Source organism: Nerophis lumbriciformis, linkage group LG35 (assembly GCF_033978685.3).
Source record: "Nerophis lumbriciformis linkage group LG35, RoL_Nlum_v2.1, whole genome shotgun sequence".
In the NCBI taxonomy this organism is placed as follows: domain Eukaryota; kingdom Metazoa; phylum Chordata; class Actinopteri; order Syngnathiformes; family Syngnathidae; genus Nerophis; species Nerophis lumbriciformis.
This window is the reverse complement of record NC_084582.2, coordinates 16,644,477-16,668,832: the sequence shown is the minus strand read 5'-3', so window position 1 is coordinate 16,668,832 and position 24,356 is coordinate 16,644,477. Positions and strand designations below refer to the sequence as shown.

Here is a 24,356-nt window from a genome sequence, read left to right as displayed (position 1 = left end):
AGGCTTGCAAGACAATTTACTAGCAAATCATACAGTAATTGCGCTCATTATTGCATATGTGGATGTCAAATCGGTTCAAATCGATTTCGGGGGTTCCAATGGATGGGGAATGGATGTACGTGACATATTTACAACAAGAGTAGGCCCAGTTGAGACAACATGGCGCCAAAAAAAGGATTTTTAAGATTCGCCAACATGATTTATAGCAGTGACTATACTACGGGCCGTGGGCCATTTTCATCCCACCGGCTTCTTCAATTTGTCTCGCGAGATGTTGAGACTTTTATACAGAATTTTGCCGCAAGGAGATTTCTAATAATTTTAAAAGGCGCCTTTTGTGCTGCTGCTTTGTTGCCATCTGGTGGAAAACTTAAATAATTCAGACTCATGACCACTTACAATGCATTTACACTGTGTAGCATTAACTTATATGACCCACTGCAAACAACCTTCCCTAGTCATGGTACAAAAAAAATGGAATCAACATAAAATGCCAAGAGACATGGTCACACCTAACACAATACAATACAATTTGTGAATAGCATAAAAAAAATGAATTACACCCCCATGGGGTATCTCCAAAAGCGCATTTTAGCTGCTTGATATTTCTGTTTAACTTTAAGGAGGTTGTCACGGAAGTAAACAAAGTTGGAGTCCAACTTTCACAAATTGTTCATATCTAATTAGATTAATTATTAGTTATATATCCATTATATTAATAGAGTAGGGCAGCACAGTGGAACAGGGGTTAGTGCATGTGCCTCTCAATACAAAGGTCTTGAGTAGTCCTGGGTTCGATCCTGCGCTCAGGATCTTTCTGTGTGGAGTTTGCATGTTCTCCCCGTGACTGCGTGGGTTCCCTCCGGGTACTCCGGCTTCCTCCCGCTTCCAAAAACATGCACCTGGGGATAGGTTGATTGGCAACACTAAATTGGCCCTAGTGTGTGAATGTGAGTGTGAATGTTGTCTGTCTATCTGTGTTGGCCCTGCGATGAGGTGGTGACTTGTCCAGGTTGCACCAAGCCTTCCGCCCGAATGCTGAAATAGGCTCCAGCACCCCCCGCGACCCCAAAAGGGACAAGCGGTAGGAAATGGATGGATGGGATGGATAAATAGAGTATGTACTGTCGGAGGCAGATATTTTCATATATCCGTATTTAAGTGTTACTTCTTTATTTTCATAATCATATTACAAAACAGCTAGTGTTTTTCTTCCAATTGTGGTCTTTTGGTTGTCTGCAAATACTGTGTGCTAACCTTGAATATGGAATGTAAGGAGGAGAGATAATCCTTCTCCTTATCTCTTCTTGTGTCCAGCTGCGGAGGACAATGGGCATGTGTTTGGGCTGGAAAGACAAGACAGCGAGGGTGGGAGGGAGAGAGACTTTATAGAATAGAAGGTTTCCATATTTTAGATCAGACCATCTTAGCTGCGCGATTGAATGTTCTATGCTGGACTGGTCTCGTTATATTTACAAAGCTTTGCAAATATATTACAAAATACCTATTCTGTCTCTGGTGGTTCTTCTACTTAGCTTTAAGTGTTGTAAAGAGCTTGGGAGCGACCAGAAACTTGAATTCCCTGGAAGGAACAACTGGTCCAAACGCAACAGTACACACACACATCATACAGGCCAAAAGTGTGGACACACCTTCTCTATCTTTGTGTTTTCTTTATTTTCATGACTATTTACATTGTAGATTGTCACTGAAGGCATCAAAACTACGAATGAACACATGTGGAGTTATGTACTTAACAAAAAAAGGTGAAATAACTGAAAACATGTTTTATATTCTAGTTTCTTCAAAATAGCCACCCTTTGCTCTGATTACTGTTTTGCACACTCTTGGCATTCTCTCGATGAGCTTCAAGTGGTAGTCACATGAAATGGTTTTTACTTCACAGGTGTCATAGTTTTCAGTGACAATCTACAGTGTAAATAGTCATAAAAATAAAGAAAACACATTGAAATGAGAAGGTGCGTCCAAACCTTTGGCCTGTACTGTATATATATATATGTATATATATATATATATATATATATATATATATATATATATAGGTTTATAGGGATGTGACCCCTGGTAACATGCTTTAACAGTATGAAGCCCCAAATCCTCCTTTGAAAAGCTGGGAAGATATAACAACTAAACAGCACAGTTTAATGTTACATAAACATTGAGGTTGTATTTATTAATAAACACAATTTTCATTTGTTACTATATGAACACACACAAAAGGACTGAATGTAGGTACTATAGAGGATCGATACCAATCCCCAGGTATTTAGCACCGTATCGGTTCACATGTACACATCACTGGTTTAGCACACCTACTATCAACTTTAAATCTAGAAATACATGCTCAAAAAAAACAATGAGTCCCACTAAGTAGCTTTACATTGTGTACATGTACCACACAAGGTGTTTAGCATAATTCGTTTTCAGTTTACTTTATCTGGTTCAAGTCATTTGATGTTTGTGAACCTATGCCATCATATCTACACTGCAAAAGTAAGCAAACTCTAATGCATCACAACAAAGCACTTAATAGCACTTTCTCTTATTGAGTAGTGGCGAGGACAATAATATACACAGAAAGTGTTGCTGTTCAGAGCAGTGAGTAATACATTGCAAATAAAGCAACACGGAGGAAAAGTCGTCTTTGTTGACACCGCTGATTATTATCTGGGTAATTTACCTGTACAAGCAAACAACCAGAATATCAAAGCATTCCAAAAAATGTAAACAAAAAATGTTTTGATAAGATTAATTCAAACATGCATTGTCGTCAATACACAGTGCAGCCTCAGTTTTTGTGAGCCTTACTTTTCATATGATTTGGTTTTCGACAAGTATTTTTGCCAAAAGTTTGCTACGATTTTTGTGCGCCGTCTGTGTAATTTTACTGCTCAAATTTGCATAAAACAATTTCCAATGGAATTTAATACAATATACTCTATTATCAATCAATAGTCAGTTTGCCCGCATATCTTTATGCAGAAGTGTGCTCAAACAAGTATCACACACCTGGGTGATTCAGTCTCAGTGAGGACTCGACCGTGGTTCTTTTAGAGTTTGGACACTGTTGACAAGGAATCTCATTAATCATCCTTATTGTGTGTGAGTGTTCATGTGTTTATAGAACACACACAGAATGATGAACAACTCATTTCTACATTTTTGGAGCATGATCAATTAAGCAGTGTGCTTCAGGGTTTCAGACCGTCTCCATGCGTTTTTTTGTTGTTGTTGTTGAGTACGCCTGCAAAATAAGTCACCATGGGGCCAAAAAAGTTGCAAGTACCAGCACTACATTATGATAAATAAGGCGAGAAACATTATTGAATTCAAGAAAGAAGAGTTTTTGTAAAATATAAAAGTAATGGTAAATGGTAATTTATTGATTTGATTCTTCATTTATATGTATTTTCCATTGTTTTCTGCATGAATAGCAACAATATACTCTGCAAAATGTGTTACAACAATTGTTTAGTCTATCTTATTAACTTGGCCCCTGGACTGGCTGTCTAATGTCGACATAAGCAGTCTATCGTATGCTGGCATGTTGTGGGGTTTGGGATTCCAAAAAATGCGGAGAACAGCAGGCAGCTTGCAGGTAAAATGAGTTTCAATCCAAATGTATGCAAAAACACAAGCATGGCATGCCGCAGCAAAAGCTCCCGCGTAGCACAAAGCAAGACCTAAATATCGTTAGCTAAGCGTAAACGTAAACTTCAGGGGGTAGCATAAAGCCAAACAAAACAGTTGCGTGTAGCAAACAATGCACCAGCCCTCACTGCGTGGCGAGACTGGTACAAATAACGACGATGATTAGCCTTACAACAGGTGGGAACACTAATCATAAGATGAGGACAGGCGTGTAGCTATCGATCCGAGCAACAGAAGGTAAACAAAGGAGGCGCTAGGAACAAAACCAAACACTAAACACAGGGGAATAATATAATGAAACCAACAAAGGTAATGATCCGATGCAACAGATTGTCACGGCCCGAGCGCACCCCAGTGTGCATTCATCTGTGCGCTACGCTGGGCGCACCTCCAAGAGCGCGCCGGAGAGCGCCCCTCCGGCTGCAGCAAGCAGCTGCATGCAATCACCAATCAGCAATCTCCACACCTGTCGCTGATGAGCTCTACTGCCTTCTTAAGCCAGCGCAACCTGCTATCCTGTGCCAGAACGTAGCGACCTGTTCCTGTACAGTAAGCCGAAATTCTCCAAGCTATATGCATACTCTCTCTCTCTGTTTCTCCCTCTCCGTGTTGATTGGTCTCGTGTCCCCCTTGTCGTCTTCCAGCAGCATTCCTCCGTTCCCGCGTTACGAGCTGTGTGTCTCGTCTACCTGTGTTCCCCTCTGGTTCTCTGGCTGCCCCTTTTGGATCTCGACCTCCCGCCTGGACACAGACTTTGACGCCTCTCTATTGCCCCCGACTTCCTGCCTGCTCACGGACCTTCGAGCCAGCCTTGCCCCTCTGGGACGTCCGCCTCTCGCTCAACACTACTGGTAAGACACTACAGTTCATTTCCACACATAGTCGCACACCACACATATTCTGGATTAGTCACACTCCATTCCCTTGTTTATATATAGTGTAAATAACAATAATAGAGCTAAACAACGTCCCTGATGTCTGTGCCGTCGTCTTCCCCTGTACACACGTTACACAGATCATAATACAGTCATCGACATTTACTTGACTTTGCACAGAGACAATTGGGCGATAAAGGATTTTTTAACCTATGGCTGTTTCTTGACTTGATTTTGTGCATATTTTTTATTATGTTCTGTTTTCATAAGATACTGTAAGGTCGGGAGTATTAGTATAGTATATAGAAAATGGATGGATGGATGGATGGATGTTTCTGAGCTGTGATTCGGGGATTGGGCTATAGGGGGCAGTGGCATTCCCCTGCTAATTAGAGGGATCCTTTCCATCCTTTTTAACTGAGCTACTGTGTGGAACAATTTCCCTTGTGGATCAATAAACTTTATCTAAGTCTAAGTCAGAGAAGAAGAGTTACCAAGCCCCTTTGACGCATTGAAGTGTCAATAAAAGGCCGATTTCTGCACACTCATTCTACCCCATCGTCATCTTGCAGTCATTACAATATTTCATACTCCAACAAAGCTTGACTACACTGAAAAAAAAAGTTTCCTATACATCTGCAAATCTTTAGGAAGTTGATAATAAAGTATTATAACTAGGAGTGTGCCGATCGACCAAACATCTCAGTATCAGACGGTTTCTGTGAAAAAAGTGTGTGATTGCCACTTCCGTTTAATGCCTATTAATGTTGATACCAAATGCAGATCCCCTGTGACACTGTATTGTTAGTCCCCCGACTGACATAATACAGCCAGCAGCTAATTATGTGTGCCCGCTCCACTAAAATAATAATAATCACCATAACAACGGCAAAAACACTACATTGCTTAGTATCTTGAAGGGGACCTATTATGCAAAACCAACTTTGATGGAGAAATTCTTTCACCTGGTTCTTCCGTGCACAGCCACATGTTTTTTACAGGACTTTTATTACTGTGGTAGAGGGAAAAGGGTGTTTAGGGTGGGAGTTGGGGGGGGACTGACTATTTCAACCTGGGGTTGTGTAATGAGGGCGAGAGGCAATGGTTTTTAAATGAAAAACACTTTGTGCTACATTTTAAATGTACGAAAATTGCTATACAAATATATGTTGATTTATAAAACAATCTTGCCTTCGTTCATACTTCTTCCAAATGGGCCGTTTTTCCAATATGTGACGTCAACGGATATCTTCATATATAGTAAACTTTTAGTCTGCCCTTGTTGTCTGACATTGTAGTCAATAACTTCCCTATTTTTCTATCTATCCTCTTGTTGATGGACAGACTGGCTCGTACATTCACATGCATCCTCCACATTTGCCATTTCTAATACAAAATAGTGCATAGTTTTAACTTATCGCTGTCAGTAGACTCCTTATGGAAGCGCTAAAAAGGCTGACGGGGAGAAAATGCAGTGGAGGCATGTAAATAAGACCGCCCACAAAATGGTGCATCCTGAAGACACAGTCAAAAAGGGGTTTTAAGTTATTTTTGGACCACAAGGTAGTGTTTTAAATGTAGAAAAAAAAAATCATGATATGGCATCTTTATTCAGTGTCGTAATAACTGGCGGACAAGGATAAACGTGTTGAACACCGAGCGCAAGCCAAGAGAAGACATGCAAGCAACACCAAGAACTTACAAAGTCTGGAGAAAACCACATTGCAGCAGAAAGTAAGCAGCTATTAAAAGAAAATTAACAAGTAGATAATAAGAGTCCAGAGAGAGGATAACATAACTGTTGGCGTGTCAGCATTGTTACAGTCAGTACACAACTTGTAAAGTGGGCGAATTGATCCATAAGTTGGTGGTTTCGATACCAAAGGTAGTATCAGTATGTAATCAAATTTGAAGTGATTAGACCTAAGTTTTCATTTTCTCCCCCTAAAAAAATTGTTTTTTTAATCTTTACAATTTAAGGGAATAATCCCCTGAACACAGGAGGACTCTTTGAGGGCAAAAACCAAAGGATTTAAATAAGCAGTAAATAGTAGTTTTTGCTTTCGTTTACTTGTTGTGAAATATTGACTTTGTTTTGATTAAACGCTTGTATGTAAAATAAATATAAAAATAAGGAACTATAGTTTAAATATTGTGTTAGTATTGTTAAACTGCCAGTGTCAATAGCAGTCACCATAAATACATTGAAAAAATTACAGTTAATACATTATGAGCATCTGTATTGGTATCAGCTCATCTCACTCATGGATGATCGCAATCAGCAGCATAAAACCCTGATCGTAACATCCATAATTACAACACACGTCAATATATACGAAACCAGTTTCATTAAAAAGCAATCAACCGTGTTTGTTGACATCGACTCAATCAGGCACTTTTTAAATACAACAATAATATCAATAGCATGGAAGACAGGGATTTTATTGGGTTGGCGGCACACACTCAAGTGGATTCCACTGTATAATGTTACAGTTACATTCATGATGTCTGTCACAATTGTTGCTAATTGTCACGGCCCGTGCGCATGCCAATGCGCACTCATCTGTGCGCTCTGCTGATTGCGCGCTCTACTCCGGCTGCAGCAGGCAGCTGCAATCAATCTGCAATCTGCACACCTTTTGCTTCTTCAGCCAGTGCAGACCTGTGTTCCGGGCCAGAACATAGCTACCTGTCCTGTACATCAAGCCGAAATTCTCCACGCTATATGCAATCCTGCTCTCTCTGTGTTTTCTCCCCTGTCGTATTGATTGTCTCGTGTCCTCCTTGTCGCTCCAACTGCAGACCTCCGTTCCCGCGTGACGAGCTGTGTGTCTCGTCTTCCCTTGTTCCTTATGCTTCCCTGAATGCCTCTTGGATCTCGACCTCCCGCTTGGACACGGACCTTCTACGCCTCGCTATAGCCCCCCCGACTTCCTGCCTGCTCACGGACCTCTGAGGTCTGCCTTGTCCCTCTTGATTCTCCGCCTCTTGCTCAACACTACCGGTAACACTCAACAGCTAATCACCACACATAGTCTCACACACACACACTTTGGATTCGTCACACTCCATTTCCCTTGTTTATTTAATAATATTATTTTTTATTTTTATATATATATATATATATATATATATATATATATATATATATATATATATATATATATATATATATAGTGTATATATATTAATAAATAGGGCTTATACGCCATCCCTCCTGTTTGTGCCGTCCCTCCCTCTGTACACACAACACTAATTCCTACATCTCGGTAAAGTCGAGGTACTGTACCTACTGGAGATGTGCCTCAAGTTTACAAGTCCGAGTGTTCCAACACACTTTTCCGATTTCAAATTTCTTCAATTTCTGGAACCAGTTGCCAGTTGGGAGTAGATGAAGGTCAGATTATTAAACTGGAGGCTGGGGACACATACTGGACCCTAACACCTGAGATTTTGTGACTATATGCTCACACATGGATGGGGAAAACTCGAAAATACTACAATTTGGTCATGTGTGGCATCACATATGTGGTGATAAAACTGCTGCAACTAGAACAACAGGTGCACACACGGACAAACACGCACACACAGGATGCTCTGTCTAGATAGAAGGGGTACTTTGATATGATCCCCACTGCATCTCTCATTGCACACACCCCTCAGCCATCAACTACGCTTTCCTCCATCATGCCCTTGTTTCCTCCCCCATCTTAGGGTTCCTCAGCCTTTTCTTCCTCCTCGTTTCTAAATTTCCTGCTCCTCTCTCGCTCAATACTCAGAGCTATAAAACAGTCAGGGAGAGTATTTTACAAGCCTTTCATGCTTATGTGCCTCACTCTGTGTCTGGGTGTGTATTCTAGACATATGCAGAGGGCATCTGTGTGTCTGTGCTGCCTCCCCATCTTATGACATGTGTTGCGACTCAAACACGAACAGATCTGGTTTCCATGGCGACGGATGCCCCACTTAAAGCTCCCAAGTTTATATGAATGTGCGTGCATGCATACATGCTCGTTGAGAGAATTCATGCTTCTGGTTCTGTTTTATCAAATTAAGCATGCTTATATTGCAGCCACTGTTTACCCATTGTCTCATTTTAACTAGTTATTGATGTACTGGATGTTAACAGGTGCTTTTCTTGTATTCGAGTGCATCCAATATTAGATTACTTTTTCATATGATGGCGGAAATTAAGAAATGGAGGCGGTTTAACCACCTCTCTGTGTGTATAATGAGCCTCACGCATTAATGTTTAATGCAGAAGAAAGTACAACAAGCACACAGTCACAGCCAGGGGAAGTCTTTAGCCATCACACACAGTTTTAGCATGTCAGCAGGGGAATCAGGGAACACAGTAGATTGTTAGAAAATGTGGTCTTTCAAATAGCTAAATAACCTATGAGAGTTTTGTTTTTTAACAGAGGCACCAAAAATGTGTAGTGGTCTTTAGCTAATACAACAAATGATGCTGGATAAGTCATTGGCGGATCCTCCGAATAAGTATGTGTCTACGCATTAGTTAGACAGATTTTTTTCCAATTCTATTTGACCTTTGTCACCGATTCTGTTCATAACCTTTATGGACAGAATTTCTAGGCGCAGTCAGGGCGTTGAGGGTATCTGGTTTGGTGGCTGCAGGATTAGGTCTCTGCTTTTTGCAGATGATGTGGTCCTGATAGCTTCATCTGGCCAAGATCTTCAGCTCTCACTGGATCGGTTCGCAGCCGAGTGTGAAGCGACTGGGATGGGAATCAGCACCTCCAAATCCGAGTCCATGGTTCTTGCCCGGAAAACGGTGGAGTGCCATCTCCGGGTTGGGGAGGAGATCTTGCCCCAAGTGGAGGAGTTCAAGTACCTTGGAGTCTTGTTCACGAGTGAGGGAAGAGTGGATTGTGAGATCGACAGGCGGATCGGTGCGGCGTCTTCAGTAATGCGGACGCTGTATCGATCCATTGTGGTGAAGAAGGTGCTGAGCCAGAAGGCAAAGCTCTCGATTTACCGGTCGATCTACGTTCCCATCCTCACCTATGGTCATGAGCTTTGGGTCATGACCAAAAGGACAAGATCACGGGTACAAGCGGCCGAAATGAGTTTCCTCCGCCGGGTGGCGGGGCTCTCCCTTAGAGATAGGGTGAGAAGCTCTGTCATCCGGGGGGAGCTCAAAGTAAAGCCGCTGCTCCTCCACATCGAGAGGAGCCAGATGAGGTGGTTCGGGCATCTGGTCAGGATGCCACCCGAACGCCTCCCTCGGGAGGTGTTTCGGGCACGTACGACCGGTAGGAGGCCACGGGGAAGACCCAGGACACGTTGGGAAGACTATGTCTCCCGGCTGGCCTGGGAACGCCTCGGGATCCCCCGGGAGGAGCTGGACGAAGTGGCTGGGGAGAGGGAATTCTGGGCTTCCCTGATTAGGCTGCTGCCCCCGCGACTCGACCTCGGATAAGCGGAAGAAGATGGATGGATGGATGGATTCACCAACACATCATTTTGTTATATGGTATGAAAATAATCTAAACAAACGTCTACATCAGTGGTACTAATCATCATAGTCTTTTTTCACCTTGTACCCGCTTAGATAACACTCGGCTCATCAAGTACCACCATAATTACAAACATTAAAATACAGTAGCGTAGTGTTGTCCCGAAACCAATATTTTGGTACCGGTACCGGTACTAAAATTATTTTGATACTTTTTGGTAAATTTCAAAAAAAAATTGCAGAAAAAACCTTAGGGTACATTAAACATATGTTTCTTATTGCAAGTTTGTCCTTAAATAAAATAGTGAACATACTAGACAACTTGTCTTTTAGTAGTAAGTAAACAAACAAAAGTTCCTAATTAGTCTGCTGACATGTGTAGTAAGAAATTGTGTCATTTTCCATTCTATTATTTTGTCAAAATTATTAAGGACAAGTGGTAGAAAATGAATTATTCATCAACTTGTTCATTTACTGTTAATATCTGCTTACTTTCTCTTTTAACATATTCTATCTACACTTCTGTTAAAATGCAATAATAAGTTATTATTCTGTTATTTGATACTTTGCATTAGTTTTGGATGATACTACAAATTTGGGTATCAATCCAATACCAAGTCGTTACAGGATCATACACTGGTTATATTCAAAGTCCTCATGTGTCCAGGGACAAATTTCCTGAATTTATAAACATAAAATACATTTAAAAAACTAAAGAAGATGTTTTGATGCCAAAAACTATGGACGTAGCCATAGTAGTATCGACTAGATACGCTCTTGTACTTGGTATCATTACAGTGGATGTCAGGTGTAGATCCACCAATGGCGTTTATTTACATTTTGACGCTGGTGAGCTACAGTGTGTAGTGAAGCATGTTTAGCTATTCCTTGTCCTGCAGGGATGATACTTGTAAGAAACATACTTTATTTGTTGCCAAGGAGGATTAGTGATTTAGAAGTAGCTAAAACACTGCCAACTGGGGCTGGACGTTGGCCGCTAGCTCGCTAGTCATGTCTTAAAGCACCTCTTCCGGTAGGCGTTTCAGTGTTGTAGCTTCACCTTTATTGTTAGTTTTTAAGACAAACTGTGTCCGTCCTCCCTTTTCTGTCCACACACATTGTCTGTTTGTAAAGACTCCATGATTGTGCGCTACCGAACATACTCGTCTGCTCGTAAACCAGCAATGACAGGACGTGACGGCGACGAAGGGGTGGTGGACCGGTACTTTTCAGAGGCGGTATAGTACCGAATATGATTCATTAGTATCGCGATACCATACTAATACCGGCATACCATACAACCCTACAGCTGCTTATAGGAGGCCCAAGTTTTCATTAAAAATAAGGCATAGGTTTTATTTAACAAGCATATTTACTATCTGTGGGCACTGTAACATTACACACAGTTGAACAGTAAGAGTGTTTAAATCGAGTAAAATAAAACACTGTACTTTAATCAAGTGATTCTTTGGCGTACCACTCGATTGAGCCAGCGTACCATAGTTTGAGAATCACTGGTCGACATTATTAAGGATATGCAAAGAAAGAAAAATATGACTCATGGTTCCCTTTTGTTGCATTCACCAAATGTTTTCTTACCTAAGATTGGTTTTGAGCCAAGAACAAACCGTACTAATTTTCAGCAACTCTATACTACATTTAGACACAATGGAGCACCAATATGGCTGTTCAATTGTGTTGACATATAATTTTAGATATAGATTCAAAGGTTCCAGGACTGGTGTCACACAATCCAAACTCCAAATCCCCCAAGTGTCTAACACACTACTGAAACTTCTCATACGTGCCTTCATGCACTCCTGGAATAACTTTTTTTCCATGCCGCAACTTCATCATCCCGGCCATCTTGATGTTGTCCACAACTTCAAAACATGTTTCCTTGATGACCTCTTTGAGCTTGAAAAAGAGGGGTAAAAAATGACATGGAGCCAGGTCTGGTTAATACGAAGGTTGCTCCAGCATGTCAATGTTCTTCTGATCAGATGTTCAGGGAAAGCAGCCACGAGTGGTCCTGCCACAACTCTCGCGTCTTCTCCCTCCACTCAACAAAGCAAACGCCCCAGAATGTATTTGTAGAAGTGCTACGTGATCGAATAACTCCTCACACTGAGGAATGCGATCATCAGTCCTGGAATTTTTCTGACACGCCTCATATACAGTACACTCTACAAATGGACAAACGTGTCTACACCACTTTGTTCCCTCATTTCTAAATGAATAGTGGTAGCATATATTGCATTGAAGATTGGGACTACGCAGCATTTTTGTCATGATCCTTCACAACTATTCAACTTCCTGTCGTTTAGAATCACTTCCTGTCCTGGTGCTCTTGTTTTGTCAGTTTCTGTTTGTTGTCTGTGTTTTGAAGCACCTTGACTTTCTGTTCCATGCCCTTACTAGCAGACCTGATGCTCATGGTTAATTAGTTCTATTAAGGTCCACCTGGTTCCCTTCTTCACGGCTGTGTCATTTTACTTTGTAGAATGGTGCTTGACGTTCTGTAATAGTTTGTGCCCTGCTTTTGGTGGCAATTAAATCTAGATGTACTTGTATTCCGCCTGCCGTTTTCTGCAATGTTGGGCTCACGTTCTGGTCTTCAGGCCAGGGTCTTCTAAAGATCCCAAAAACTTGTTTTAAAACCCGTGGAGACCTGGCATTCAAGGCTATAGCTCCCAGATTCTGGAACAATTTGCACCAGTCCCTCCGTGATCTTGACTGTGTTGAAACGTTTACGAAACATTTAAAAACTTCTCTTTTCAGTAAAGCTTTTAGTTAATGCACCTTTTAACTATCATTTATAATCCACTTGGTATCCTTTTTATGATGTTACCCCTGATGTTTTAAATTTAATTGTTGTTTTACTTCACCTTCGTATGTTTTGTACAGCGCTTTGGGATTTTATCTGTGAAAAGCGCTTTATGAAGAAAATGTACTTACTTATTTACGTTGCAAGCCACACTCACCAGATCCTGACAATTTGGAGCAAGCCCACTCACAGTCAATGTATATCCTCACCATTACAGTTATGAACACAGTGGTCTGATATTCAGTTACTGCTATAGTTCGGTTAAAAAGTACTGAATATATTTTATACCTGTGCTCCATTTGGTTAAAAATAATAAACCAATGTTCTGACTGAAGTACAGTGTTTGTACTTATGACTCATGAGACGTGCGCTAATCCTCTGCTCTCTCATTATCTTCTCCAGTCGCATGTCTTTCAGTAGAAAATGGAAGAGTTTTCCTTTTGCAAGTAGCTGGCCTGTCATTTTATAAGGAAACACCTCATTCTTGTTCTCGGTCTTAACCAACAATGTATTGGTAAACACTTAACAACCTGAGCTGTATGGACGTTTAGAACTGTATTTATTTCAAGTATAGTATCTCTACTGGTTAAAGTAGTCGTGCAGGTAGAGAGGCATCGCTATATATGTATTATTTGCGCAACATAACAACACCTTGGAACACACCCTGACACATCCAGTCACGCTCAAACACAGAGAGGAAACTCCTCCAGCGTGGGTGTTCCAAATAAATGCTGATGAGTCATCTTTCGATCAGCCTCACTGTTGCTGTTTGAAGTACACCAGCAGCACAACGTGGTCTAGTCTTCTGCTTAAAAAGATTGATGAATAAAGAAATCCTAAAAAGTGAAGTCGTGAAACGACTAATGTGTTGTCTAATATTAATTTTGAACCATTAAAACACTACAATCATCAGGAATGCTAAATCAATACTACTTTAAAAAAACTAAATATATATAAATACAAACATACAGAGTAATGACTACCAGATTAACACAATCCAATCTAAGGCACTTTTTATGTCCATGTCTTCTAAATTCAAAAATATTTATTTCATAGGAAATAATGTAAAGCAAATGTACTTGTGCTCAATTTTTCAAGACACCAGTCAATCACAGGCCAATATAAATTACACACACATATATTCACACTCGTATTAACACATATGGACAATTTAGACTCCAATTAACCTAATATGCATGTTTTTGGGCTGTGAAAGGAAAAAATCCACACATACCCAGGTAAAACAAGTAAACCAATAGTTTTTTGTTTTTTTTTTGTCCTGTCCAGCTACTCATGCAAATCATATTGTTGATGTAGATGCCGATATTTGCTGTACAGATTTACTTTACAAAAGAGAAGTGTGGAATACTTCTCTTGTTGCCTTATTTGTATCCGACTTTATTAAATGGATTTATATTAATGTTTGGCATAGCCGGACCGGAGCAGGAGGAGATTAAAAGAGAAAAAAAGTAAGACAGAGGGGGAAATTGCAGGGACTAGAGGGGGATACGACAACAACCACAACAACAACAACAACAAAACAGCATCCGCAAATACGATATGTACAAATATTATACAAAAAGTAATAGCAAAGAAGCAGTTAGTGAATTAAATATTAAAAACACAGAAATTACCCTATTGGAGATGTGAACCCTTGATCTGTCTCTGCGGCCGTTAGCCTGACTGCTGATCCATTGTGGGGTCTGTAATTAATATTGTATTTATTTTAGTGCTAATAGTGTATCCATGGTGGCATCCCATGATTTTTTCCTTTTAGGACAGAGGGCAAGGGTTCCCTGCTCAGCCAGGGTTACATCAGGTTGCATCCAGCGTGAACACTAAGTCAAGAGAGAGGCCGTTAATGGAGCATGCATAGACCACAGTTGGTTACATTTCTGGTCATACTTTTTAACTTTGTCAATACTGGTACACCCATATTGGCAAGCAAAACACACTTGCAGAGTTAATTCTTATGTTCAATTTTGGTTGACCTACTAATTGAATGACTTTTGGGGCACTTGATTCCATTGTATCATTACAATCACTGTTTTCAAATGTCTGAAAGATGTATTGCCAAACTATGCCTGATGAGTTTAAACTGGACAAAACTCTATTTTCTCCATTTCTCAAAAAAAATTTGATCCAAAATAAATGATTAAAAAGTCAACATTAAGGCTATCGGAAAGAAGCAAAGCAAATGGTTGTCAACTCTCCCTCCATTAGACACATAATATTTATAGTCATTCATCTGAAGTTAGACTGGGCAGCAATGTTGGTTCTTTTCCCTAACCCGTTAGTCAAAGATGTATACGTTTAAGTACTTCTTTGTCTTGTGGTGTTCTGAATAAGAAAATGATTAAGCTTCTATGAAAGGGGTCCCAGTGTCACTGCGCCATTAAAGTGGTACAATACTTTACTTGGTGTAAAAGAGATGAAGGGCATCCAGACAAAAAAAAGACCAACGTGCAAATTCAGATTAACACTGGCCTATAATACCTTAGATTAATCATCCATAAAACCGAAAGCCTGAGGCTGGGGTCTAGGTTTGTATCACCAAAAGATGAGAGCAAAAAGCAAAAAAAATCTATTTTTTGAAGAGAAAAGAGCAAAATTAAGAAATATTTGAGAGCGAATGCAAGCTTTGACATACAAAATCATTACATGGCACCTATAAAAATAAATACTATTCAACATTAATGGTAATATTAATTGTTTGGCTGTTAGCAGTATAATAATGCACATTTGTGCCAAATAATTATACTTTTTTTTTAAAGTTATATTCTAAATGTTTTTTTCAACAAAAATCTGAATGCTTAATAATACTCTGAGGAACGTATACACAAGAACTGGGTATTCATTTGACAGTTGCACTTTTGAGACGACTAAAATACAGTGCGACCTCAATTTACAAACCCCTCACTGTATGAACTTTTTGATTAGAGTTTTTGATAGACCGAATGTACGACCTTGTCTCAGCGTACAAACGTTTCATTCACCCATCGTGTGTTTGCAGCGCAGCCATTTTGTGCTCGGCAGCACATCCATTGTGGGCAGGCTGATGGATTTCCGGTGCTCATTCAGTTAGCACAGCAGTGCTATCGTTAGCTACTATGCTAGAGTTAGTTAGCTTTTAAAACATTTTTCTAGTCCAAAGAAAGCAATTGACAAGCGCTGTATGATTTTAAAACATTTAGGAAGTGTCCTCAGCATTGTAGACGCTGCCTCATCCCCCCTCTCCCTCCATTCCACTGCACACAAAGAAGGTAAGTGGATCTTATTTGTTATTCTAATCATTGTTACGACCTGTCTGTTAAAGTTAGGGGTTTGTGATTTCAAACTGTGAGTGCACCACAGGGCTAGTGACAGTGTGTGTGCGTGTTGGCAGGGCGGCTGAAAATGAGGACAGTTTAGCTAGTTGTTGTTTTAACTTTGTTATTACATAGAAAGTTGATTCATCACCATCTTGTTGTGGTTTTTTTTTTGAGATACAGAACTGTATAGGACTTTATATTGTGTTCAGATGTATGAACTTTTACAACATTATGGACGCTTGTCGAGGCTGGAACCCATTATTCATGTTTACATTGCTTCTTATGATGAAATGTATTTTAATATACTAACTTTTCGATTTGCGAACACTGTTCAAGGACCATTTAAGTTCACAAATTCAGGACCCACTGTATTGACTTTGGAGGATCTTAAATGCTATCTGTGCATTGTTGCTGTCCACTGCCCTTGAGCAAGGCATAGAACCCCAATTTGCTCTGAGGCCCAACACCCTTCTAAAAAAGTTAGAACACAGTTGGGACATATCAATTATTAGGCTTGTTCTTCATTCAGTCATAAATCTCAGATTTACATCCAGAATAGTTTTAAATTCTTCCATTCAACCTGTTGTTGGGTAAATATGTAACATGGGTACAGCATCAACATACAGAACACAGCTCAATGTGTACAAAACCCAACATTTGATCGAAAACGAAGGAAACTGTTAAAATTACAGCCGAGTGCTCATTCTCCAATATAGCAGAAGAACAGTCAACAGGGGTTTACACATAAAAACATTCACACTCACATTCACACCTCCAAGCAATTATGAACCCAACTGAGAAAAGGATGAACATAGCAAACGCACACAAAAAAGACTATAAAGACGACACAGAGAGGAACCTTCTTTCCTGTGAATCACCGTTGCTCATTTCTTCAGCACAAAACGCCCATTACCTACTTTCTTTTTTAAATCAGCAGAATACAAATGAAAAGAGGTGCTTCATGTTTAATCTTCCAGGTGTCAGCTGGAAATGATTGTCAAAAAAATGTATTTCGACTGGATTGAAACTACAACGTTCAGTGGAACTGAACATTCCACAAAACAGAAAATAAAGGCTGTGTGTAGCCCAGGAAGCCAATTACACAAAGGCAGGGACTTTCACCTTAAGGGGCCCTGTTTCCTCCCCGCCTCGTCCTCTGGGGGTTTTATTAACCACCTCAGCATTTTACCTCTCCGAGTCGTGATCCACCGCTGAAAAAAACAAAAAACAATACACCACATGCACAAATACACCCTTAATTTGCTTGACAAGATTGCGGACATTCCCCTTTCCTCCCTTCTCTAGCTCATCTTCCTGTCAATAGGGCCGCCACAGTTTGTGTCACACTGCTCCTTTGCTGATCAGTGTGTGAGTACAACCCCCCCCCCCACACACACACACACATTTAACCACCTCTCTTCTACACACTCACACACACATGATTAATGGTCACTTATTCATACTGCATCAACAAATAAGGCAATGTGGTTGCCTTTGTGAGGCAAAGCGCTGTCCTTGGTGCTGATTCTGAAATCCATGTATGCTGACCGTGTGCAGTTTTTTTAGGTTGGGTTTGCTAACAGCATTAATCACATGCAACACATATATAGACACACACCGAGCAGCCATATGAGTGTCGGTGTGTCAAAGCCCGATGACAAAGCTTCCACATTCACCAGTGATGCTGCTGACTCCGTCTGGATCAGCAGCACCATCAGCACCAAAGCATGACACAATGTATGCATGTGCAGGAGGACATTTAACTCACTGCACCATCAGTGTTAAAACACTGATAGGAGAAGCTCCATTCCCCCCCACCCCCCCATCCCCCCAGCCCCCATCACCAGCATCATCCTCAGTCAGGTCACATACAAGCCGGCACGTCAGTGGCGCAGAGACGGGATCCCAACTTACCCTTCATCCAGTCCAGTACTTGCTTCGGCGTCCATTTACTTATAGGTTCCATAACCAAAGCCATGATGTCACAGCCACTGCATGCGTTGACCTGCACAGGAGTGGAACGACTTGTCAGTCACATCTGGAGCGACACGGCGCCGGATAATTTGGAGAGCGTAGACGCGGCGGTCGGTTTTATCCCCTCCATCGGAGCATGGCCGCCTGCATGAGCGCTGTAGTGGATGCGGTGGTGCAATCTACGCGCACGCACAGAGAGACACGCGCGCCCTGCCTGCTTCGATCCCTCCCTCTCTTTTTCCTCGTGCCTTCCCGCCAGTAGCTCACGCGCTCCGAGACGGGGATTCGATGGGAGCGACCCCTCCCCCTCGCCTCCTCCTACTCCCCCCGCCCGCCTCGCTGCAGCATCACAAGGGCCCCCGCTCACAATGAACCGGGGAATGGTGCAACGCACATCATACGCAACCAATGTCCCCCTCACCTCCTTCCACACTGTCCACACACACACACACACACACACACACACACACACACACACACACACACACACACACATACACACGCTCAGGGAAAGATTAAGCGGCTTTGTATAATAGAAGTGATTAACTCCAGGGAGGTCAGCACACACACAGAAAAGTGCTGTAATAATGCTGGGATTGTGTCTTCTGGAGAAGTTGACTGTACCTCAATTTAAAAGCATCTGTATTCTACACGACTATCAGCATCAGCAGTTGTGTGCACCCCTGCGAGGAACAGTGCCCCCTGCTGTGCATTCGAAACACCGGTGACGTCATGGATTAACGCCTCACCCCCTCCGACAGCACACACACAAGTCCAAAGGGGGGCTCTAAACTCATATTGTGTCAAACAAGTTGCCCTCAGCTCTCCACTTTTTTTGTTCAAATTTCAGCCCAAGGGGCCGTTTGTGGCTCCTTTTTTTATTGGCCCGCGGCAGAGACGCGATGTTTGTCGTGTTGTTTTATTTTGTTTTTGTTGCAGTTTCACAGGGGTTTCAAACTCACACCCTGCGGGCCACCCATATGTTGTATTCCTTTATTCAAAGGCAGTAGCGGGTCGTGCGTTCCCACCAAGGCCTTCAGTGATGTGTGACTTCAATGATTACCTCTCAAAATACCATCATTTATGTCACCACATGACCATTGCTGGAGAAATACTATACAGGAACACATTTACACACTACTGCGTATTGAACCACATCAACAGTGTACATAACGGGTTATTTTCTGGCACATTTAAAAATAAATAAACCTGTATCAGCAATTAAAACATATCTTATGTAGTACTGTCAAAATTAAAATAGCAAAAAACATATTAAACGTGAAAACATAAAGAAATAAAATATCTGATCTCACATTCTGTAGAACCCATTCGAGCTTCCGGGGTTGGCCGACATCGTCTCACAAGTTGTAGTTTCTCTTTAAATATCCTTCTTGAAAATGGCCTTGCAAATATATGTGTTGTCTTGTCTAATCATAAAAGATGCAGACGAGGTGTGTTGGCTGACTTCTTAAAGTTTACTCCACAAGGTGCTCATCAAAACCATCCCGCTGCCGGCATGGCTAAACGCGGCTACTGCGGATGCGCTTCACTAGTGTGGCATGCTGGGTAGTGGAGTTCTTGTGTTACCTAGCTCATCACATCACAATATATATATATGCCTCAGACCATGTAAAAGGCCTTACTGACAACAACTCGTGATCTGATTGGCTATCGCAACTGTCTGTCAAATGTTTGTGTCCGTTCACTTACAGTGTACAGACGCCAGCATTGTTGGTGAGAAATAAAAAAAAATCAATCCAAGCCTGGGCCACCTGGAGAGGGGGTGGTCTGCTGGGGTGGGGGGAGCATGGCTAGAGACAGGAGCAGACCCAACAAAGCAACCAAAGAGAGCCGACTCCACCCTCGGCCGCCCACTAACTCTCTGCCAGTGTCCAGTCCGCATGGATGAGCGAGGATACGTCCAAGGAGACCGAGGTGTCCGATACCTGCTCATTCAGCCAAGACACTGTGAAGCTTGTCCATCCCGGGGCTCAGCGCCAGCTCCGCAGCCCTGTCTCTTCATCCGCATCTCCTCAAGTCTAAGGGCTCACACAGACAAACTACTTTTAGTGACATTCAACATAGACCTGGAGATGGCAAAAAAGACGCTCGTCTGTGACATCTGTTTATAACCTGCATGAGGATTATGATTAATTCTTTATCTAAATGTGAAGATATGAACATCCCATCAGTTGGCATCCCAGTGAGAGCAGACCCTATACAGTAGGGATGATGTTCGAAACCGGTTCTCCCGGTTGTTCGATAAGAAAAGAACCAATTCCATGGACTCAAATCCCTTTTTGAGAACCGGTTCCCGTTATCAAGGCCACTATAGTAAAGAAAAAGAGTTGGTTCTTTATTCGAATCCCTGTCCCACAGGAAATGCCCTGTGGCACGTCCAAGGAAATGACGTAGCTCAGTCATTAGGCGGCAGATACAGAAAGCAGCAACAACAATGGACCGGACAAAACGCCTCAAGGCATGGCTTCATTTTACAAAAAAATACGACGAGGAAACGGCTATCTGCAATTACTGTCAGGCTTCGGTCTCATGTAAGGGGGGAAGTACAACAAGCATGTTGAAACATGTTCAGGCTGCACATAACTTGAAGGTTAGAGAAAGGTGTCGTGGAGAAACAGCAACGAAGCACGCCCCTCTTCAACCTGCAGCTCCAATTCCAGTGATAGTGCTGGTGAGTAACTAACGTTAACTGTTGACGGTTAATTTCCATATCTGCTCACTCGTAGCCTTTAGGCTAAAATAACGTTACCTTGTATGTCAATCCAGGATTGCAGTAATGTTAGCTAGACTAACGTTACCTAAGCATAGTCAGTGGCTAACGGTAACGTTAATGTTAGCCTTTTTGTATGTGTCTGATAACGTTAACGTTATCTTGTAGCCTACACCAGTGGTCCCCAACCATCAAAAAAAAATGTTTTTGTATTTTTATTTTTATTTTTTATTTTTTATTAAATCAACATAAAAAACACAAGATACACTTACAATTAGTGGACCAACCCAAAAAACCTCCCTCCCCCATTTACACTCATTCACACTCATTCGCACAAAAGGGTTGTTTCTGTCTGTTATTAATATTTCTGGTTCTTACATTATATATCAATATAGATCAATACAGTCTGCAGGGATACAGTCCGTAAGCACACATGATTGTATTTTTATATGACAAAAAATATATATATATACCATACCATGGGTAACAACAGTCAATATTTATTTTTTTTATTTTATTTTTTTAGGGGGGTAACAACAGTCAATATTTATTTTTTATTTTTTTTCTTATAAAATAAAAGTGAGCTTTTGTTAAAACAAATATTGTGTTTTTTTCCATATACAACAACCTATCTGGATTCGATAAGAGAATCGATAAGAAATCGGTTCGATAAGAGGATTCGATAATGGGCTCGAACTCGATAATAATAAAATCAAACATCATCCCTACTGTACAGTAAGTAATTATTTCATTATTTTGGTAGTTTATATTTCTTGTTTAGCACTTAGCTATAGTGCTACTTGATGCTTCTTTTACGAAAGCTTTATCTGTGTATCAATGAGCTTCTCCATATATGCAGGCTGAAAAATATAAGGGTATGGATGAACATTTGTCCCAAAATAGTGTCTGCAATGAGTAGTAGTGCTGTTGTTTTTGAAGACAAAAGTGAACATTGTGATGTGCCTGTAAAAATTAATACGCAGTGTTGTGCTTAAAATTAGCAAAATACGTACATATTACATTTTATTGTGAATGTGCCTGTTACTACATTACATTTACACTTGTATATAAAACAATGATGGAGACTTTTGGGTGTATTTAGAGTAATTTATAGAGCGAATGCCATTAGCTCCATTGTTAGCTGACTTTTGCTAGCATTTGTTTACGAATTAGAATGCATTAAAAAAAAATAGAAAAATATGTGTGCTTTTCCCACATAAGGATTGTGAATGATAGGCAAAATTCCCCCAAAAAGTGCAGTTCCCCTTTAACTTCATGGTTATTTGTAATTGAGGCTTGCGCACCATGGGAATCTGACACTAAGTACATGAACAGTGCAAACGGCCAAAAAATAATGGCCAAAGAAACACACACTGAAGAAAACAAAGAGCAACTTCCTTTAGGCTAGCTTAAGTGTGTCTGACCATGTCCTGGGGAACTCAACATTGTGAAAATGTAAACTTTTTGCATTCTATTTTACATCTGTGGAACAGGGGTTTGTGCCTGTGCCTCACAATAAGAAGGTTCTGGGTTCAATCCCGGGCTCGGGGTCTTTCTGTGTGGAGTTTGCATGTTCTCCCCGTGACTGTGTTGGTTCTCTCCGGGTACTCCGGCTTCCTCCCACCTCCAAATACATGCACCTGGGGATAGGTTGATTGACAACACTAAATTGGCCTTAGTGTGTGTGAATGTGAGTGTGAGTGTTGTCTGTATATTTGTGTTGGCCCTGCAATGAGGTGGCGACTTGTCCAGGGTATACCCCGCCTTTCACCAGAATGCAGCTGGGATAGGCTCCAGCACCCCCCGCGACCCCAAGAGTCACAAGCGGTAGAAAATGGAGGAATGGATGGATGGATGGATGGATAGATGGATGATTAAGGCTTACCATGAGCCAGGGTCACTATAGCTGCTAGTATAATTACAGTAGTACCTCAACTTACAAGCTAAATTAGTTCTTAACTCAAAACACATGTATCTCAAATGATTTTCTCCCATGCATTGCACTGAAGTTAACTGAAATAAATTGAATTGGTGCTTGGCTCCTAAGACACCACAATTTTACTTGTAAGATGCCTTTTAAAAAGTAAAACAAACTGATTCTGATAATAAATATTATCTGACGAACAATACAATAGAATATACTACAAACAACTTTTGTGAAGTAATGTAATAACAATGTACAGTATTAATTTGGAGAGTGGACTTCTACAGTATCTCCTTTCAGCTGCTTCTCCATCAAACACACCATTAGCAGCTTTTCCATATTTTCATGGATAAATGTCTGCCGTTTGGATACTATTTTACATCTGAACTCATCACTAGCAGTGATGCGCACCAAGTGCTTCACCACGTTGGCTACGCTTTTTGTCATATTTTGATGATTTATTTATTTAATTTAATGAATCTCCTCCACTTCTTCTCAGCACTGTCCTTCACACTCACTTTCTTACTTCTTATAATTAGATAACACAGTTATGTTGATGACTAGCTATAAGCTAATGCTAGCGAGTAAAACCAGACGTTTTGGTCGGATCTTACGGGGTTCACTGTGACATTGGCTATGCCAGCTAATGGCAGAGATGCTTGAAACTCACATTTTTGTTTGCAAATTAAAGCGTAACATTTAGCAGAGAGTTAGTTCTTATCTCAAAACACTCTGTAGTTGGGGTACCACTGTAATAACAAATTTAGTCAAATTGTTAAAATGTGATTCTGAAGTGAATACTTTGTTCGACCAAGCCTCACCCAACTTTACCTCTACACTGTAAAAAAAAAAAGAAAGTTGAGAAAACGCAAATTTTCAAGGCAACATGATGCAACAAGATTTTTGCGTTTTCTCAACTTTTGACTACTGCTGGCCAGACACTGTTTTGGTAGTTAAACATAGTGAAACCTTATTTCTGAGTCTGACTAACTTGAAAACTATAATTAGTCCAACAATTGCAAATCGTATTTCACTATTTAGCAGTAGTCAAAAGTTGAGAAAACGCAAAAATCTTGTTGCATCATGTTGCCTTGAAAATTTGCATTTTCTCAACTTTCTATTTTTTATACAGTGTAGCAGCCTCCAGGTAAATTGAGTTTAAGACCCTTGCACTATAGTAAATGGAGACCGTTCAAACACTCAGGCCACTGGAAATTTGGAAATTTCCCAAAACATTCTCACGGTCTCTTGTGGCGTGCAGAATTAGTGCTGGTCTTGTAAACAGTTGTACTGGGTTCAAATTCCAGTTGGAGATGTATCAGCTTTGCAAATGTCTGTTTTAATATGTAATTTTGCAATCAATAAACTAATTATTGAACAAATTATTTCCCATTAATTCATTTTTGTACATGCATCAAATTAAATTCAAGTTTGATTTGAGTAAAAAAAAATGTTACAGAAATTGTAATTAAAAATACGTGAAAAAAAATAATAAATAAGTGTTGTAATGGGGACCCCCGAAATAAAATTCTGCTTTTGGCCTCAGTTTAGCCACGGCCCTGT

The 24,356-nt window shown here is 40.8% G+C and overlaps 1 protein-coding gene across 6 annotated transcripts in view; it reads right to left on the bottom strand.

The window, feature by feature from the left end:
* LOC133575284 (connector enhancer of kinase suppressor of ras 2) overlaps positions 1 to 18,317 on the bottom strand; it is a 175,367-nt gene extending 157,050 nt beyond the window's left edge. For all 6 annotated transcript variants that reach the window (XM_061927915.2, XM_061927912.2, XM_061927914.2 and 3 more), the window contains exon 1: positions 18,079 to 18,317. In XM_061927915.2, the coding sequence (XP_061783899.2) occupies positions 18,079 to 18,142 (64 nt within the window). In that variant the 5' untranslated portion in view covers positions 18,143 to 18,317. The remainder of the gene's footprint in view (positions 1 to 18,078) is intronic.
* Between the last annotated feature and the right edge of the window lie 6,039 nt (positions 18,318 to 24,356).